The following is a 21,984-nucleotide window of genomic DNA, read 5'->3' as shown; positions in this document are numbered from 1 at the left end:
GCCAACTCATTCACAAAGCCGACGATATCTATATGTGGACAATCCGACTCATTCACAAAGCCGATGAGACCTATATGTGGACGAGCCAACTCATTTACAAAGCCGGTGAAACCTATATGTGGACTGGCCAACTCATTCACAAAGCCGGTGAAACCTATATGTGGACGAGCCAACTCATTCACAAAGCCAATGAGACCTATATGTGGACTGGCCAACTCATTCAGAAAGCCGGTGAGACCTATATGTGGGCTGGCCAACTCATTCACAAAGCCGGTGAAACCTACATGTGGGCTGGCCAACTCATTCACAAAGCCAATGAGATCTATATGTGGACGAGCCAACTCATTCACAAAGCCGAGGAGACCTATATGTGGACGAGCCGACTCATTCACAAAGCCGAGGAGACCTATATGTGGACGAGCCAACTCATTTACAATGCCTATGAAACCTATATGTGGACGAGCTAACTCATTCACAAAGCCGACGACATCTATGTAAGACACCCGATACCAGAAGCCTTGATACATCATTCATGACCCTGATGTGACGCTCAGTCTTTGGATATATGAACTTATTATCATTTTCAGAATTTCAGGTTTGGATGAAATGAGAGTATACCAATAAATGATGCTAAATATGCCTGTGAGACAATATAGCTCTTATGTACGTTTGTGAGAGGGACAATATAGCTCTTATGTACGTTTGTGAGAGAGACAATATAGCTCTTATGTACGTTTGTGAGAGAGACAATATAGCTCTTATGTACGTTTGTGAGAGAGACAATATAGCTCTTATGTACGTTTGTGAGAGCGACAATATAGCTCTTATGTACGTTTGTGAGAGAGACAATATAGCTCTTATATACGTTTGTGAGAGCGACAATATAGCTCTTATTTATGTTTGTGAGTGAGATGTATGTATGTATGTTTGTGAGAGATACACTATGCCTGTTAAGCATGTTTGTAAGAGCGACAATATAGCTCTTATGTACTTTTGTGAGAGAGACAATATAGCTCTTATGTACGTTTGTGAGAGAGACAATATAGCTCTTATGTACGTTTGTGAGAGAGACAATACAACTTTGGATATATGAACTTATTATCATTTTCAGAATTTCAGGTTTGGATGAAATGAGAGTATACCAATAAATGATGCTAAATATGCCTGTGAGACAATATAGCTCTTATGTACGTTTGTGAGAGGGACAATATAGCTCTTATGTACGTTTGTGAGAGAGACAATATAGCTCTTATGTACGTTTGTGAGAGAGACAATATAGCTCTTATGTACGTTTGTGAGAGAGACAATATAGCTCTTATGTACGTTTGTGAGAGCGACAATATAGCTCTTATGTACGTTTGTGAGAGAGACAATATAGCTCTTATATACGTTTGTGAGAGCGACAATATAGCTCTTATTTATGTTTGTGAGTGAGATGTATGTATGTATGTTTGTGAGAGATACACTATGCCTGTTAAGCATGTTTGTAAGAGCGACAATATAGCTCTTATGTACTTTTGTGAGAGAGACAATATAGCTCTTATGTACGTTTGTGAGAGAGACAATATAGCTCTTATGTACGTTTGTGAGAGAGACAATACAACTCTTATTTATGTTTGTGAGTGAGATGTATGTATGTTTGTAAGAGAGAGACACTATGCCCGTTAAGTATGTTTGTGAGAGAGAGACATTGTGCTCCTTAAGTAAGTTTGTGAGAGAGACACTATGTCTGTTCAGTATGTTTGTGTGAGAGAGACAATATGCTTGTAAAGTATGTTTGTGAGAGAGACACTATGCCCGTTCAGTATGTTTGTGAGAGAGACACTATACCTGTTAAGTATGTTTGTGTGAGAGAAACAATATGCTTGTAAGCATGTTTGTGAGAAAGACACTATGCCCGTTATGTACGTTTGTCAGAGAGAGAGACAACATGCTTGTAAGCATGTTTGTAAGAGAGACACTATGCTTGTTAAGTATGTTTGTGTGAGAGAGCGACAGTATGCTTGTTAAGGATGTTTGTGTGAGAGAGACACTATGCCCGTTAAGTATGTTTGTGTGAGAGCGACAAAATGCTTGTAAAGTATGTTTGTACGAGAGAGACACTATGTCCGTTAAGTATGTTTGTGTGAGAGAGACAATATGCTTGTTAAGTATGTTTGGGAGAGAGACACTATGTCCGTTAAGTATGTTTGTGTGAGAGAGACAATATGCTTCTTAAGTATGTTTGTGAGAGAGACAATATGTTTGTAAATTATGGTTGTGAGAGAGACACTATGCTTGTTAAGTATGTGTGTGAGAGAGACACTATGCTTGTTAAGTAAGTTTGTGAGAGAGAGACAATATGCTTGTAAAGTATGTTTGTGAGAGAGCGACAATATACTTGTTAAGAATGTTTGTGAGAGAGACAATATGAATGTTAAGTAAGTTTGTGAGAGAGAGACAATATGCTTGTAAAGTATGTTTGTGAGAGAGACACTATCTCCGTTACGTAGATGCCTGGTAAGTATGTTTGCGAGAGCGAGCGAGCAAGAGAGAGAGAGAAAATGAGACACTATGCGAGAGAGAGAGAGAGAGAGAGAGAGAGAGAGAGAGAGAGAGAGAGAGAGAGAGAGAGAGAGAGAGAGGAACTACACTTGGCCATGTCTGAGAAATCCACATAAGACATGGACAACATTCAGACATTTCCCAGCACATACTAGTAGTTGTACTTCATGATAATTCTCAATTGTGTAAAGTATCACTCAAGGAATATAACTGACATTTAGCTGGCCCATGAGCTACTTTAGCTGCTGTGTGCATGGCCCCTGTTCGCCCGGGCTTAACTGCGGCGATAACTGCGGCGATGACACTCAATACAGTTAACAGTTTATAACACCAGGTTTTCACATCAGAAGGAATAGCGTCAATGAATGAATTACCGTTACTGGCTATGAGACAATCACATGCAAACATGCCGTACCACCTTTTCACCTCTGGCAAAAAGCGGTTCACGATCAGAAGTGACCGTTTCTATAATATATTTGAGTCTTTTTAAAATTGAAAAACATATTTACATTCCCGCATTGTGTTTTAGCGACCTCAATGAAGCTACCATACAATCATTACTTTTACAACTTTCTCGAACCCAAACAGGGCCCCTGTGTGTTGTTCAATACGAAACTGCTGGGAACTGCAGTGAACAATTATAGTTGCGGTATCTCACTGGCGCTGACCCATCTTCCACTAGAAACCACACAGTACGCGCCACCTGACGCAAGGCGAGCACGTCTGCCGGAAATCAGGACCGCCTCCCTTGTGTAATATACTGGTATCTGATTAAGACAGGGACTGAAATGGCTTCAGTGTTTTTTGTGCTGGATATGACTGTCAGTGACAAGTTAGATCCACGTGCATCACCCGGTCCATACAAAACAGGACATTGAGAACACATGCACTGAACGCATTAACACAACAACTTGTCAGAGAACTCGAACAGAGATCTAGAATGTACATAGATTAACGACCCTCTGTCAATTGTTTCAGTTTATTGGATCTCATGACTGATTAGGTGCACCAAATATTTTGAGTATGATGTCAACGTTATCTATGTACTATGAGAATATACTTCTGCGTATGAGAATTCTTCTGCGTATGAGAATACTTCTGCGTATGAGATAATTCTGCGCAGGAGAATATGTATGTATGTGAGAATAAATCTGTGTATTAGAATACTGTATATGAGAATATGTATGTATGTGAGAATAAATCTGTGGATTAGAATACTGTATATGAGAATAAATCTGTATTTAAGAATACTGCATATGAAAATATGTATGTATGTGAGACTAAATCTGTATATTAGAATACTGCATATGAGGATATGTATGAATGTGAGAATAAATCTGTATATTAGAATACTGCATATGAAAATATGTATGTATGTGAGACTAAATCTGTATATTAGAATACCGCATATGAGGATATGTATGTATGTGAGAATAATTCTGTATATTAGAATACTGCATATGAGAATATGTATGTATGTGAGAATAATTCTGTATATTAGAATACTGCATGTAAGAATATTTCTATACATGAGAAAACTGCATATGAGAATATGTATGTATGTGAAAATAAATCTGTATATTAGAATACTGCATATGAGAATATGTATGTATGTGAGAATAAATCTGTATATTAGAATACTGCATATCAGAAAATGTATGTATGTGAGACTAAATCTGTATATTAGAATACTGCATATGAGAATATGTATGTATGTGAGAATATTCTGTATATAAGAATACTGCATATCAGAATATTTCTATACATAAGAAAACTGCATATGAGAATATGTATGTATCTGATAATAAATCTGTGTATTAGAATACTGCATATGAGAATATGTCTTTATGGGAGAATACTTAAGTATGTTACTCACTACACACAGTTCAGGTGAATGGAAAAGATTCACTACACACAGTTAAGTTGTGAGGAGTAGACCGACTACATACAGTTAAGTTGTGAGGAGTAGACCGACTACATACAGATCAGGTGAGAGGAGTAGACAGACTACATACAGTTCAGGTGTGAGAAGTAGACCTACTACATACAGTTCAGGTGTGAGAATTAGACCTACTACACACAGTTCAGGTGAGAGGAGTAGACCAACTACATACAGTTCAGGTGTGAGGAGTAGACCCACTACACACAGTCCAGGTGTGAGGAGTAGACCCACTACACACAGTTCAGGTGTGAGGAGTAGACCTACTACACACAGTCCAGGTGAGAGGAGTAGACCCACTACATACAGATCAGGTGAGAGGAGTAGACCCACTACACACAGTTCAGGTGAGAGGAGTAGACCCACTACACACAGTCCAGGTGAGAGGAGTAGACCCACTACATACAGTTCAGATGGGAGGAGTAGACCCACTACACACAGTTCAGATGGGAGGAGTAGACCCACTACACACAGTCCAGGTGAGAGGAGTAGACCCACTACACACAGTTCAGGTGAGAGGAGTAGACCCACTACACACAGTTCAGATGGGAGGAGTAGACCCACTACACACAGTTCAGGTGAGTGGAGTAGACCCACTACACACAGTTCAGATGGGAGGAGTAGACCCACTACACACAGTTCAGATGGGAGGAGTAGACCCACTACACACAGTTCAGATGGGAGGAGTAGACCCACTACACACAGTCCAGGTGAGAGGAGTAGACCCACTACACACAGTTCAGGTGAGAGGAGTAGACCCACTACACACAGTTCAGATGGGAGGAGTAGACCCACTACACACAGTTCAGGTGAGTGGAGTAGACCCACTACACACAGTTCAGATGGGAGGAGTAGACCCACTACACACAGTTCAGATGGGAGGAGTAGACCCACTACACACAGTCCAGGTGAGAGGAGTAGACCCACTACACACAGTTCAGGTGAGAGGAGTAGACCCACTACACACAGTTCAGGGGAGAGGAGTAGACCCACTACACACAGTCCAGGTGAGAGGAGTAGACCCACTACACACAGTCCAGGTGAGAGGAGTAGACCCACTACACACAGTTCAGATGGGAGGAGTAGACCCACTACACACAGTTCAGGTGAGTGGAGTAGACCCACTACATACAGTTCAGATGGGATGAGTAGACCCACTACACACAGTTCAGGTGAGAGGAGTAGACCCACTACACACAGTTCAGGTGTGAGGTGTAGACCCACTACACACAGTTCAGGTGAGAGGAGTAGACCCACTACACACAGTTCAGGTGAGAGGAGTAGACCCACTACACACAGTTCAGGGGAGAGGAGTAGACCCACTACACACAGTCCAGGTGAGAGGAGTAGACCCACTACACACAGTCCAGGTGAGAGGAGTAGACCCACTACACACAGTTCAGATGGGAGGAGTAGACCCACTACACACAGTTCAGGTGAGTGGAGTAGACCCACTACATACAGTTCAGATGGGAGGAGTAGACCCACTACACACAGTCCAGGTGAGAGGAGTAGACCCACTACACACAGTTCAGATTGGAGGAGTAGACCCACTACACACAGTTCAGGGGAGAGGAGTAGACCCACTACACACAGTTCAGGTGAGTGGAGTAGACCCACTACATACAGTTCCGTTGGGAGGAGTAGACCCACTACACACAGTTCAGGTGAGAGGAGTAGACCCACTACACACAGTTCAGATGGGAGGAGTAGACCCACTACATACAATTCAGGTGAGTGGAGTAGACCCACTACATACAGTTCAGATGGGAGGAGTAGACCCACTACACACAGTTCAGATGGGAGGAGTAGACCCACTACACACAGTTCAGATGGGAGGAGTAGACCCACTACACACAGTTTAGGTGAGTGGAGTAGACCCACTACATACAGTTCAGATGGGAGGAGTAGACCCACTACACACAGTTCAGATGGGAGGAGTAGACCCACTACATACAGTTCAGGTGAGAGGAGTAGACCCACTACATACAGTTCAGATGGGAGGAGTAGACCCACTACACACAGTTCAGATGGGAGGAGTAGACCCACTACACACAGTTCAGATGGGAGGAGTAGACCCAGTACACACAGTTCAGATGGGAGGAGTAGACCCACTACACACAGTTTAGGTGAGTGGAGTAGACCCACTACATACAGTTCAGATGGGAGGAGTAGACCCACTACATACAGATCAGGTGAGTGGGGTAGACCTACTACACACAGTCCAGGTGAGAGGAGTAGACCCACTACATACAGTTCAGATGGGAGGAGTAGACCTACTACATACAGATCGGGTGAGAGGAGTAGACCCACTACACACATTCCTAGTGCGTGGAGTAGACCCATTAGATACAGTTCAGGTGTGAGGTGTAGACCCACTACACACAGTTCAGGTGAGAGGAGTAGACCGACTACATACAGTTCAGGTGAGAGGAGTAGACCCACTACACACAGTTCAGGTGAGAGGAGTAGACTCACTACATACAGTTCGGGTGAGAGGAGTAGACCCACTACATACAGTTCAGGTGAGAGGAGTAGACCCACTACACACGGTTCAGGTGAGAGGAGTAGACCCACTACACACAGTTCAGGTGAGTGGAGTAGACCCATTACACACAGTCCAGGTGAGAGGAGTAGACCCACTACATACAGTTCAGATGGGAGGAGTAGACCCACTACATACAGTTCAGGTGAGTGGAGTAGACCCACTACACACAGTCCAAGTGAGAGGAGTAGACCCACTACACACAGTTCAGATGGGAGGAGTAGACCCACTACACACAGTTCAGGTGAGTGGAGTAGACCCACTACACACAGTTCAGATGGGAGGAGTAGACCCACTACACACAGTTCAGGGGAGAGGAGTAGACCCACTACACACAGTTCAGGTGAGTGGAGTAGACCCACTACACACAGTTCAGATGGGAGGAGTAGACCCACTACACACAGTTCAGGTGAGTGGAGTAGACCCACTACATACAGTTCAGATGGGGGGAGTAGACCTACTACATACAGATCAGGTGAGTTGGGTAGACCTACTACACACAGTCCAGTTGAGAGGAGTAGACCCACTACATACAGTTCAGATGGGAGGAGTAGACCCACTACACACAGTTCAGGTGAGAGGAGTAGACCCACTACATACAGTTCGGGTGAGAGGAGTAGACCCACTACACACAGTTCAGGTGAGAGGAGTAGACCCACTACACACAGTCCAGGTGAGAGGAGTAGACCCACTACACACAGTTCAGATGAGAGGAGTAGACCCACTACACACAGTTCAGATGGGAGGAGTAGACCCACTACACACAGTTCAGGTGAAAGGAGTAGACCCACTACACACAGTTCAGGTGAGAGGAGTAGACCCACTACACACAGTTCAGGGGAGAGGAGTAGACCCACTACACACAGTTCAGATGGGAGGAGTAGACCCACTACACACAGTTCAGGTGAGTGGAGTAGACCCACTACACACAGTTCAGATGGGAGGAGTAGACCCACTACACACAGTTCAGATGGGAGGAGTAGACCCACTACACACAGTTCAGGTGAGTGGAGTAGACCCACTACATACAGTTCAGATGGGATGAGTAGACCCACTACACACAGTTCAGGTGAGAGGAGTAGACCCACTACACACAGTTCAGGTGTGAGGTGTAGACCCACTACACACAGTTCAGGTGAGAGGAGTAGACCCACTACACACAGTTCAGGTGAGAGGAGTAGACCCACTACACACAGTTCAGGGGAGAGGAGTAGACCCACTACACACAGTCCAGGTGAGAGGAGTAGACCCACTACACACAGTTCAGATGGGAGGAGTAGACCCACTACACACAGTTCAGGTGAGTGGAGTAGACCCACTACATACAGTTCAGATGGGAGGAGTAGACCCACTACACACAGTCCAGGTGAGAGGAGTAGACCCACTACACACAGTTCAGATTGGAGGAGTAGACCCACTACACACAGTTCAGGGGAGAGGAGTAGACCCACTACACACAGTTCAGGTGAGTGGAGTAGACCCACTACATACAGTTCCGTTGGGAGGAGTAGACCCACTACACACAGTTCAGGTGAGAGGAGTAGACCCACTACACACAGTTCAGATGGGAGGAGTAGACCCACTACATACAATTCAGGTGAGTGGAGTAGACCCACTACATACAGTTCAGATGGGAGGAGTAGACCCACTACACACAGTTCAGATGGGAGGAGTAGACCCACTACACACAGTTCAGATGGGAGGAGTAGACCCACTACACACAGTTTAGGTGAGTGGAGTAGACCCACTACATACAGTTCAGATGGGAGGAGTAGACCCACTACACACAGTTCAGATGGGAGGAGTAGACCCACTACATACAGTTCAGGTGAGAGGAGTAGACCCACTACATACAGTTCAGATGGGAGGAGTAGACCCACTACACACAGTTCAGATGGGAGGAGTAGACCCACTACACACAGTTCAGATGGGAGGAGTAGACCCAGTACGCACAGTTCAGATGAGAGGAGTAGACCCACTACACACAGTTTAGGTGAGTGGAGTAGACCCACTACATACAGTTCAGATGGGAGGAGTAGACCCACTACATACAGATCAGGTGAGTGGGGTAGACCTACTACACACAGTCCAGGTGAGAGGAGTAGACCCACTACATACAGTTCAGATGGGAGGAGTAGACCTACTACATACAGATCGGGTGAGAGGATTAGACCCACTACACACATTCCTAGTGCGTGGAGTAGACCCATTAGATACAGTTCAGGTGTGAGGTGTAGACCCACTACACACAGTTCAGGTGAGAGGAGTAGACCGACTACATACAGTTCAGGTGAGAGGAGTAGACCCACTACACACAGTTCAGGTGAGAGGAGTAGACTCACTACATACAGTTCGGGTGAGAGGAGTAGACCCACTACATACAGTTCAGGTGAGAGGAGTAGACCCACTACACACGGTTCAGGTGAGAGGAGTAGACCCACTACACACAGTTCAGGTGAGTGGAGTAGACCCATTACACACAGTCCAGGTGAGAGGAGTAGACCCACTACATACAGTTCAGATGGGAGGAGTAGACCCACTACATACAGTTCAGGTGAGTGGAGTAGACCCACTACACACAGTCCAAGTGAGAGGAGTAGACCCACTACACACAGTTCAGATGGGAGGAGTAGACCCACTACACACAGTTCAGGTGAGTGGAGTAGACCCACTACACACAGTTCAGATGGGAGGAGTAGACCCACTACACACAGTTCAGGTGAGAGGAGTAGACCCACTACACACAGTTCAGGTGAGTGGAGTAGACCCACTACACACAGTTCAGATGGGAGGAGTAGACCCACTACACACAGTTCAGGTGAGTGGAGTAGACCCACTACATACAGTTCAGATGGGGGGAGTAGACCTACTACATACAGATCAGGTGAGTTGGGTAGACCTACTACACACAGTCCAGTTGAGAGGAGTAGACCCACTACATACAGTTCAGATGGGAGGAGTAGACCCACTACACACAGTTCAGGTGAGAGGAGTAGACCCACTACATACAGTTCGGGTGAGAGGAGTAGACCCACTACACACAGTTCAGGTGAGAGGAGTAGACCCACTACACACAGTCCAGGTGAGAGGAGTAGACCCACTACACACAGTTCAGATGAGAGGAGTAGACCCACTACACACAGTTCAGATGGGAGGAGTAGACCCACTACACACAGTTCAGGTGAAAGGAGTAGACCCACTACACACAGTTCAGGTGAGAGGAGTAGACCCACTACACACAGTTCAGGGGAGAGGAGTAGACCGACTACACAGAGTCCAGGTGAGAGGAGTAGACCCACTACATACAGTTCAGATGGGAGGAGTAGACCCACTACACACAGTTCAGATGGGAGGAGTAGACCCACTACACACAGTTCAGATGGGAGGAGTAGACCAACTACACACAGTTCAGGGGAGAGGATTAGACCCACTACACACAGTTCAGGTGAGTGGAGTAGACCCACTACACACAGTTCAGGTGAGAGGAGTAGACCCACTACATACAGTTCGGGTGAGAGGAGTAGACCCACTACATACAGTTCGGGTGAGAGGAGTAGACCCACTACATACAGATCAGATGAGATGAGTAGACCCACTACACACAGTTCAGATGGGAGGAGTAGACCCACTACAAACAGATCAGTTGAGTGGAGTAGACCCCACTTTAAGGTGAGTGGAGTAGACCCACTACATACAATTCAGGTGGCTGGAATAAACTCGCTACACAGTTTCTGTGACAGGATGTATGCGCTAGCAGTTCACAGGAAAATGAATGTTAGGGAAACATAAGCCGACCTCAATCACCGACAAACAGTCTTACACTGCGAGTACACATATAAATGATATTCGGCACCTTAGTCAGTTGATCAATTGATACAACTGCAACCTACTCTCAGGCAGAAAGACCACGCGCACTTCTCATGAAAACATAATACAAAGTTGTGAAAGCCCTAGCAGCTCAGCGTTTTGACTGTAACCGCAATCCTGTATATGCTGTTTCCCAGTGAACCTTTCAGACGACCCTCTCGCCGGACCCTTTTCTCAACCACTTCGTTGATCGTTAACACTGGTGCCATTTAAAGTAAAGCACCCATACAATTTATGGTCAAAGCATGGAGAGATATTTATTGTGTTTTCCATTTAGATAATTTAAATGTAGAAAAGTGTACATTTCAGGTGTTACACGTATTTAACTTTTGATCTGATGCTTTTGAATGTTCTGTAGAGGGGTAAACAACATGTACACCACTTGTTTGGAAACGACGAATAGAATGAAAACAACCCCTTCTCCAAGACGATAGCCCTAAAACCATATCACTCTTGTACATCAATCATAAACATACATCTAGATATTTAATCTTCCAATTATGATACTCAATAAGGCGTGAGTGACATGTATCAGATAAGGTGTGACAGATAAGGTAGGCCATTTGCTCGCGTCTTCAAGAGGAGATAAGCTGTGCGATCGCGTCTTCGTGAAGAGTTTGGAGATGTGTTCGCGTCTGCAAGATAAGATTAGGATGCGTGTTTTTCTGTTCATTAAAAGGAATCCAAGCATGTGTGTTCAAGGCGAGGTAATGTGTGTTCTCCATTGCCTACATTGTGACGTCATATAGGCGTTCTCAATTGTCTACAAGTCGAGGTAAACTGTATATTCGCCATTGTCTACAGGTCCATGTAAAATGTGCGTTCTCCATTGTCTAAAAGACGAAGTAAGATGTGTGTTCTCCGTTTTCTACAAGGCGGGGTGAGATGTGTATTCTCCATTGTCTACAAGGCGAGGTAAGATTGGTGTTCTCAATTGTCTACAAGGCGAGGTAAGTTGTGTGTTCTCCACTGTCTACAAGGCGAGGTAAGATTGGTGTTCTCAATTGTCTACAAGGCGAGGTAAGATGTGTATTCTCCACTGTCTACAAGGCGAGGTCAGATGTGTGTTCGTCATTGTCCCCAAGGCGAAGTAAGATGTGTGTTCGCCATTGTCTTCAAGGCGACGTCAGATGTGTGTTCGCCATTGTCTTCAAGGCGAAGTAAGATTTGTGTTCTCCATTGTCTACACAGATCCATCAGATGTGTGTTCACCAGTGTCTAAAAGGCGAGGTAAGATGTGTGTTCTCCACTGTCTACAAGGCGGGGTAAGATGTGTGTTCTCCACTGTCTACAAGGCGAGGTAAGATGTATATTTGCTAATGTCTACAAGGCGAGGTCAGATGTGTGTTCGCCATTCTCAAATATGCGAAGTAAGATGTGTTTTCTCCATTGTCTACAAGGCGGGGTAAGTTGTGTGTTCTCCATTGTCTACAAGGCGAGGTAAGATGTGTGTTCTCCACTGTCTACAAGGCGGGGTAAAATGTGTGTTCTCCACTGTCTACAAGGCGAGGTAAGATGTGTATTCTCCATTGTCTACAAGGTGGGGTAAGATGTGTGTTCTCCATTGTCTACAAGCCGAGGTAAGATGTGTGTTCTCCATTGTCAAATATGCGAAGTAAGATGTGTTTTCTCCATTGTCTACAAGGCGAGGTAAGATGTGTATTCTCCATTGTCTACAAGGCGGGGTAAGATGTGTGTTCTCCACTGTCTACAAGGCGAGGTAAGATGTGTATTCTCCATTGTCTACAAGGCGGGGTAAGATGTTTTTTTTCCATTGTCTACAAGGCGAGGTCAGATGTGTGTTCGCCATTGTCAAATATGCGAAGAAAGATGTGTTTTCTCCATTGTCTACAAGGCGGGGTAAGATGTGTATTCTCCACTGTCTACAAGGCGAGGTAAGATGTGTGTTCTCCACTGTCTACACAGTTACATGAGAGGTGTGTTCGCTAATGTCTTTAAGGCGACGTCAGATGTGTGTTAGCCATTGTCTACAAGGCGAGATAAGATGTGTGATCTCCATTGTCTACAAATGTCGAAAAGATGTGTGTTCTCCATTGTCTACAAGGACGCCGTTGGCTGCAAGGACAGGTAAAAATCAGTGTTGATATTGTCGTTTGTTTGTTATTTAACACCGCACTTTATTATATTTCAACTATATGTCGGCGGCCTATAAATACTCTTGGAGTTTGGATAAGTCGTTCCAGTGATTGAACTCTGAAGCATGCATCAACCAAGTCACCAGGCCCATTGTCAACAGGAGAGGTAAGACGTGTGTTCAACAATGCTACAAACTAAGCAGAGATGTGTGTTCGTCATTGTCAAGAAGGGAAGACAATAAGTGTTCGCCATTGTCTACAAGGTAAGGGAAGATGTCTTTACAATTGTTTTCAAGTCGAAAGAAGATGAGTGTTCGCCATTGTCTACAAGGTAAGGGAAGATGTCTTTACAATTGTTTTCAAGTCGAAAGAAGATGAGTGTTCGCCATTGTCTACAAGGTAATGAAAGATGTCTTTACAATTGTTTCAAGTCGAAGAAAGATGAGTGTTCGCCATTGTCAGGAAGGTAAGGGAAAAAGTCTTTACAATTGTTTTCAAGTCGAAAGAAGATGAGTGTTCGCCATTGCCTACAAGGTAAGGGAAGAAGTCTTTACAATTGTTTTCAAGTCGAAGGAAGATGAGCGTTCGCCATTGTCAGGAAGGTTAGGGAAGATGTCTTTACACTTGTAAGGTAAAGGTGTGTTTGGCATAGTTTACAGGGTACAGGAAGATGTGTATTCGCGATTGTTCAAATGTCTGGTGTTAATATCGATACACAAGTTCAATACAGTTACATTAGTCCGTATACTGAAGAGAAAATACTACCTTTCATCATCTACTTTTTGCCTATGAAGCCAACAGGGGACTTCTGAAGAGACACCTGTAGCATTTAATTGAAAACGAAATGCGTCCTCTGACATTAAATTGAATTAACCCTTTTTGTATCTTTTTAAGTAATTGTATATGAAAACTCCAAACTTTGCGCGTAGCACTGTTGTTTTCGCTTTAGCGCTTTGAGGCGTCTTTTTTCTATTTTAGTTGTTCGATATTTAGGGATAATTACCGCCCAAGAGAGAAGCACGGTCCACTGACAACACCTGATATTTGTTGATATTTACTATTCCAGAGAGTCTGGCGCTACGCTGACAACACCTGATATTTGTTGCTATTTACTATACCAGAGAGTAGCGCGCTACACTGACAACACCTGATATTTGTTGCTATTTACTATACCAGAGAGTAGCGCGCTACACTGAAAAAGCATGATATCTGTTTATGTTTACTTTCCCAGAGAGTCTCGCGCTACAATGACAACACCTGATATTTGTTGCTATTTACTATACCAGAGAGTAGCGCGCTACACTGAAAAAGCATGATATCTCTTTATGTTTACTTTCCCAGAGAGCCTCGCGCTACAAAGACAACACCTGATATTTGTTGATATTTACTATACCGGAGAGTAGCGCGCTACACTGAAAAAACATGATATCTCTTTATGTTTACTTTCCCAGAGAGTCTCGAGCTACAAAGACAACACCTGATATTTGTTGATATTTACTATTCCAGAGAGTAGCGCGCTACAGTGAAAAAGCATGATATCTGTTGATGTTTACTTGCCCAGATTGTGTCGCGCTACACTGACAACACCTGATATTTGTTGATATTTACTATCCCAGAGAGGGGCGCGCTACACTGAAAAAGCATGATGTCTGTTGATATTTACTATCCCAAAAAGTCTCACGCTACACTGACAAAACCTGATATTTGTTGATATTTCCTATACCAGAGAGTCTCGCGCTACAATGACAACACCTGATATTTGTTGATATCTACTATCCCAGAGAGTCTCGCGCTACAATGACAACACCTGATAATTGTTTTATTATTTACTATCCCAGAGAGTCTTTCGCTACACTGAAAACGCATAATGTGTATTGATATTTACTATCCCAGAGAGTGGCGCGCAACACTGACAACACATGATGTGTATTGATATTTACTATCCCACAGAGTGGCGCGATACACTGTCAACTGATATTTGTTGATGTTTACTATACCAGAGAGAGGCACACTGCACTGACAACCCATGAAGTGTATTGATATTTACTATCCCAGAGAGTGGCGCGCTACACTGACAACACCTGATATTTGTTTATATTTACTATCCCAGAGAGTATCGCGCTACACTGACAACGTATGATGTGTATTGATATCTACTATCCCAGAGAGTCTCGCGCTACACTGACAGTACCTGTTGATGTTTACTGTCCCAGAGAGTGGCGTGATACACTGACATTGATATTTGTTGATGTTTACTATATCAGCGAGAGGCACATTGCACTGACAACCCATGAAGTGTATTAATATTTACTATCCCAGTGAGTGGCGCGATACACTGACACCTGATATTTGTTAATGTTTACTCTCCAAGAGAGTGGCGCGATACACTGACACCTGATATTTGTTGATGTTTACTATCCAAGAGAGTGGCGCGATACACTGACACCTGATATTTGTTAATGTTTACTATCCCAGAGAGTGGTGCGATACACTGACACTTGATATTTGTTGATGTCTACTATCCCAGAGAGTGGCGCTCATCACTGAAAATCTAACTTGGATTTACGGTCTCCTAAGGAATTGAAGTCTTTTATTTCGAAACTTAATGACGCAGTAATGTACTGGATAAAGTCACAGGGTCATTCTCTTGTCTACTCAGGGTCACTGACATTAATATTTTGAGTATGATTATCAAAATTAATGTTCACCACTGTTGCATATCTGGACAGACGGCCATGTTGTTGGCGGTAACACGTTTTCGATTAATGCAGCTGCCAGAATAAACATAGCATGCACACCTGTCACAGCCTGAGAGATTTCTCTGTTTTTATCACTCGCAAAGGTTGTTTACAACTACCGTGGAATTTCAAATAAAGTATTAGCATGTGACTTTCGAACAAATCATAATTACTGTTGTCTTTTCCCGAAAATGTGTTCTCGTCCACCTCCAAGAAAAGCAAAGTGAGTCACTGAGACATTAATTTTTCATATGACAAACATCGACATTGATTAAATAATGACAGGATATAAATTATAATCATGTAAAATCAGTGTCCTTTAATGAGTTCTTAATGTTCAGTTTCCGTGGGGATGAAAATGAACAAATTAATCATTTGTAACATAAATTGGGTTCTTTGAATACTTTCATCCTAACTTTGAAGTATCTCCACTTCCGATGTAATCCGCCACTAAGAGGATCCAAAACTGTGGATCAATGCGTGTGTGTTGTGACGGGCTGATAGCGGATAGAGCGAGCTGAATTCATTTCCTATAAAAGTCGCAGGTAGAAAAACTCAAAACCAAATAAACATCAGACTTCTTCAATTTACACTTTCAAAGGAAAGTCATTTCACAATTATAAAAACAGGCTATTTTCGAAAAATAATGATCATATAACAAAACCAATGGTTGTGAAGCATAGATTACACAAAATAATCAAGAAAATAATCAATGACAATATCTCCATCTTCTCTCTTACCTTAATCTTCTCTCCTACCTCCACCCGACTGACCTCAATTTTCTTTTTAACTCCACCAAACTTACATCCATCTTCCTCTTTACCTCCAACCAACTGACCTCCTTCCTCCTCTTTACCTCCAGCCGACTGACCTCCATCTTCCACTTTACCTCCACTCAACTAACCCCCATCTTCCTCTTTACCTCCACCCGACTGACCTCCATCTTCTCTTTACCTCCAGTCGACTGACCTCCATTTTCTCCTCACCTCCACCAAACTAACCTCCATCTTCCTCTTTACCTCCACCCGACTGACCTCCATCTTTCTCTTTACCTCCAGCCAACTGACCTCCATCTTCTCTTTACCTCCAGCCAACTGACCTCCATCTTCTATTTACCCCCATCCATCTGACCTCCATTTTCCGCTTTACCTCCACCAAACTGACCTCCATCTTCTCTCATAACTCCACCCAACTAAACTCCATCTTCTCTTTACCTCCACCCGACTGACCTCCATCTTCTATTTACACCCTCCCAACTGACCTCCATCTTCTCTTTACCTCCAGCCGATTGACCTCCATCTTTCTCTTTACCTCCAACCAACTGACCTCCATCTTCTCTTTACCTCCAGCCGACTGACCTCCATCTTCCTCTTTACCTCCAACCAAATGACCTCCATCTTCTCCTTACCTCCACACAACTGACCTCCATCTTCTCTTTACCTCCAGCCGACTGACCTCCATCTTCTCTTTACCTCCTGTCGACTGACCTTCATCTTCCACTTTACTTCCACCCAACTGACCTCCATCTTCTCTTTACCTCCACCCAACTAACTTCCATCTTCCGCTTTACCTCCACCCAACAGACCTTCAAATTCTTTTTACCTCCAGCCGACTGACCTCCATCTTCTATTTACCTCCACTCAACTGACCTCCATTTTCTTTCCTACCTCCAGACAACTGACCTCCATTTTCTCTCCTACCTCAAGCCGACTGACCCCCATCTTCCTCTTTACCTCCACCCAACAGACCCCCATCTTCTCTTTCCCCGACCCAACTGACCTCCATCTTCTCTTTACCTCCACCAAACTGACCTCCATCTTCCTCTTTACCTCCACCAAACTGACCTCCATCTTCTCTCATAACTCCACCCAACTAAACTCCATCTTCTCTTTACCTCCACCCGACTGACCTCCATCTTCTATTTACCCCCACCCAACTGACCTCCATCTTCTCTTTACCTCCAGCCGATTGACCTCCATCTTTCTCTTTACCTCCAGCCAACTGATCTCCATCTTCTCTTTACCTCCAGCCGACTGACCTCCATCTTCCTCTTTACCTCCACCCAACATACTTTCATCTTCTCTTTACCTCCAGCCGACCAACCTCCATCTTCTATTTACCTCCACCCAACTGACCTCAATTTTCTCTCCTACCTCCAGCCGACTGACCTCCATCTTCCTTTTTACCTCCACCAAACTAACTTCCATCTTCTCTTTACTTCCACCCAAATGACCTCCATCTTCTCTTTACCTCCACCAAACTGACCTCCATCTTCTCTCATAACTCCACCCAACTAAACTCCATCTTCTCTTTACCTCCACCAAACTGACCTCCATCTTCTCTCATAACTCCACCCAACTAAATTCCATCTTCTCTTTACCTCCAGCCAACTGACCTCCATCTTCCTCTTTACCCCCACCCAACGGACCTCCATCTTCTCTTTACCTCCAGCCGACTGACCTGATCTTCTCTTTACCTCCAGCCGACTGACCTCCATCTTCTCTTTACCTCCACCCAACTGACCTCCAACTTCCTCTTTGCCACCACCCGACTGACCTCCATCTTCTCTTTACCTCCACCCAACTAACCTCCATCTTCCTCTTTACCTCCACCCAACTAACTTCCATCTTCCTCTTTACCTTCAACCGACTGACCTCCATCTTCCTCTTTACCTCCACCCAACAGACCTTCAAATTGTTTTTACCTCCAGCCGACTGACCTCCATCTTCTATTTACCTCCACCCAACTGACCTCCATTTTCTTTCCTACCTCCAGACAAATAACCACCATCTTCTCTTTACCTCCACCCAACTGACCTCCATCTTCTCTCATAACTCCACCCAACTAAACTCCATCTTCTCTTTACCTCCACCAAACTGACCTCCATCTTCTCTCATAACTCCACCCAACTAAACTCCATCTTCTCTTTACCTCCAGCCAACTGACCTCTATCTTCTCTTTACCTCCACCCAACTGACCTCCATCTTCTCTCATAGCTCCACCCAACTCAACTCCATCTTCCTCTTTACCTCCATCTGACTGACCTCCATCTTCTCTTTACCCCCACCCAACTAACCTCCATCTTCTCTCCTACCTCCGCCCAACTAACCTCCATCTTCCTCTTTACCTTCACCCAACTGACCTCAATCTTCCTCTTTACCTCCACCCAACATACCTTCATCTTCTCTTTACCTCCAGCCGACTGACCTGCATCTTCTATTTACCTCCACCCAACTGACCTCCATTTTCTCTCCTACCTCCAGCCGACTGACCTCCATCTTCATCTTTACCTCCACCAAACTAACTTCCATCTTCTCTTTACTTCCACCCAAATGACCTCCATCTTCTCTTTACCTCCACCAAACTGACATCCATCTTCTCTCATAACTCCACCCAACTAAACTCCATCTTCTCTTTACCTCCAGCCAACTGACCTCCATCTTCCTCTTTACCCCCACCCAACGGACCTCCATCTTCTCTTTACCTCCAGCCGACTGACCTGATCTTCTCTTTACCTCCAGCCGACTGACCTCCATCTTCTCTTTACCTCCACCCAACTGACCTCCAACTTCCTCTTTGCCACCACCCGACTGACCTCCATCTTCTCTTTACCTCCACCCAACTAACCTCCATCTTCCTCTTTACCTCCATCTAACTGACCTCCTTTCTCCACTCTACCTCCAGCCGACTGACCTCCATCTTCCTCTTTACCTCCACCAAACTGACCTCCTTTCTCCTCTTAACCTGCAGCCGACTGACCTCCATCTTCCTCTTTACCTCCAGCCGACTGACCTCCATGTTCTCTTTACCTCCACCCAACTCAACTCCATCTTCCTCTTTACCTCCATCTAACTGACCTCCATCTTTTCTTTACCTCCACCCAACTCAACTCCATCTTCCTCTTTACCTCCATCTAACTGACCTCCATCTTCTCTCATAACTCCACCCAAGTAAACTCCATCTTCTCTTTACCTCCACCCGACTGACCTCCATCTTCTATTTACCTCCACCCAACTGACCTCCATCTTCTCTCATAGCTCCACCCAACTAAACTCCATCTTCTCTTTACCTCCACCAAACTGACCTCCATCGTCTCTCATAACTCCACCCAACTAAACTCCATCTTCTCTTTACCTCCACCCGACTGACCTCCATCTTCTATTTACCCCCACCCAACTGATCTCCATCTTCTCTTTCCCTCCACCCAACTGACCACCATCTTCTCCTTACCTCCACCCGACTGACCTCCATCTTCTCTTTACCTCCAGTCGACTGACCTTCATCTTCCACTTTACCTCCAGCCAACTGACCTCCATCTTCCTCTTTACCCCCAGCCAACGGACCTCCATCTTCTCTTCACCTCCAGCCGACTGACTTCATCTTCTCTTTACCTCCAGCCGACTGACCTCCATCTTCTCTTTACCTCCACCCAAATAACTTCCAACTTCCTCTTTACCACCACCCGAACGACCTCCATCTTCTATTTACCTCCACCCAACTAACTTCCATCTTCCTCTTTACCTCCATCCAACTGACCTCCATCTTCGTCTTTACCTCCACCCAACTGACCTCCTTTCTCCTCTCTACCTCCAGCCGACTGACCTCCATCTTCCTCTTTACCTCCACCAAACTGACCTCCTTTCTCCTCTTTACCTGCAGCCGACTGACCTCCATCTTCCTCTTTATCTCCAGCCAACTGACCTCCATGTTCTCTTTACCTCCACCCAACTCAACTCCATCTTCCTCTTTACCTCCATCTAACTGACCTCCATCTTCTCTTTACCTCCGCCCAACTAACCTCCATCTTCTCTCCTACCTCCGCCCAACTAACCTCCATCTTCCTCTTTACCTCCACCCAACATACCTTCATCTTCTCTTTACCTCCAGCCGACTGACCTCCATCTTCTATTTACCTCCACCCAACTGACCTCCATTTTCTCTCCTACCTCCAGCCGACTGACCTCCATCTTCCTTTTTACCTCCACCCAACTAACTTCCATCTTCTCTTTACCTCCACCCAAATGACCTCCATCTTCTCTTTACCTCCACCAAACTGACCTCCATCTTCTCTCATAACTCCACCCAACTAAACTCCATCTTCTCTTTACCTCCACCAAACTGGCCTCCATCTTCTCTCATAACTCCACCCAACTAAACTCCATCTTCTCTTTACCTCCAGCCGACTGACCTGATCTTCTCTTTACCTCCAGCCGACTGACCTCCATCTTCTCTTTACCTCCACCCAACTGATCTCCAACTTCCTCTTTGCCACCACCCGACTGACCTCCATCTTCTCTTTACCTCCACCCAACTAACCTCCATCTTCCTCTTTATCTCCATCCAACTGACCTCCTTTCTCCACTCTACCTCCAGCCGACTGACCTCCATCTTCCTCTTTACCTCCACCAAACTGACCTCCTTTCTCCTCTTAACCTGCAGCCGACTGACCTCCATCTTCCTCTTTACCTCCAGTCGACTGACCCCATCTTCCTCTTTGCCTCCAGCCGACTGACCTCCATGTTCTCTTTACCTCCACCCAACTCAACTCCATCTTCCTCTTTACCTCCATCTAACTGACCTCCATCTTCTCTTTACCTCCACCCAACTAACGTACATCTTCTCCCCTACCTCCACCCAACTAACCTCCATCTTTCTCTTTACCTCCACCCAACTGACCTCCATCTTCCTCTTTACCTCCAGCCGACTGACCTCCACCTTCTCTTTACCTAAACCCAACTAACCTCCATCTTCCTCTTTACCTCCATCTAACTGACCCCCATCTTCCTCTTTACCTCTAGCCGACTGACCTCCACCTTCTCTTTACCTAAACCCAACTGACCTCCATCTTCCTCTTTACCTCCAGCCGACTGACCTCCACCTTCTCTTTACCTAAACCCAACTCACCTTCATCTTCCTCTTTACCTCCATCTAACTGACCCCCATCTTCCTCTTTACCTCCAGCCGACTGACCTCCATTTTCTTTTACCTCCACCCAACTAACCTCCATCTTCCTCTTTACCTCTACCCGACTGACCTCCATCTTCTCTTTACCTCCACTCGACTGACCTCCATCTTTCTCTTTACCTCCACATAACTGTACTCCATTTTCTCTCCTACCTCCAGCCGATTGACCTCCATCTTCTCTTTACCTCAAGCCGAGTGACCTCCATCTTTTCTTTACCGCCACCCAACTGACCTCCTTTCTCCTCTTTACCTCCACCCAAATGACCTCCATCTTCTCTTTACCTCCACCCA

General features: G+C 44.9%; 1 protein-coding gene across 1 annotated transcript; it reads right to left on the bottom strand.

The window, feature by feature from the left end:
* Window positions 1-20,227: 20,227 nt before the first annotated feature.
* On the bottom strand, window positions 20,228-21,769 carry LOC139446439 (circumsporozoite protein-like). Its single transcript, XM_071227762.1, has 3 exons — window positions 21,569-21,769; window positions 21,046-21,237; window positions 20,228-20,425 (listed from the first exon to the last, which is right to left on the bottom strand). The coding sequence occupies exons 1-3, from the start codon at window positions 21,767-21,769 to the stop codon at window positions 20,228-20,230; spliced, it is 591 nt and encodes a 196-aa protein (XP_071083863.1).
* Window positions 21,770-21,984: the final 215 nt, after the last annotated feature.

The sequence above is a fragment of the Haliotis cracherodii genome, unplaced genomic scaffold (assembly GCF_022045235.1).
Source record: "Haliotis cracherodii isolate W230 unplaced genomic scaffold, xgHalCrac1.p SCAF_6, whole genome shotgun sequence".
In the NCBI taxonomy this organism is placed as follows: Eukaryota; Metazoa; Mollusca; class Gastropoda; order Lepetellida; family Haliotidae; genus Haliotis; species Haliotis cracherodii.
Note: the sequence above shows the minus strand (reverse complement) of the source record. Positions and strands in the feature narration are given on the sequence as shown.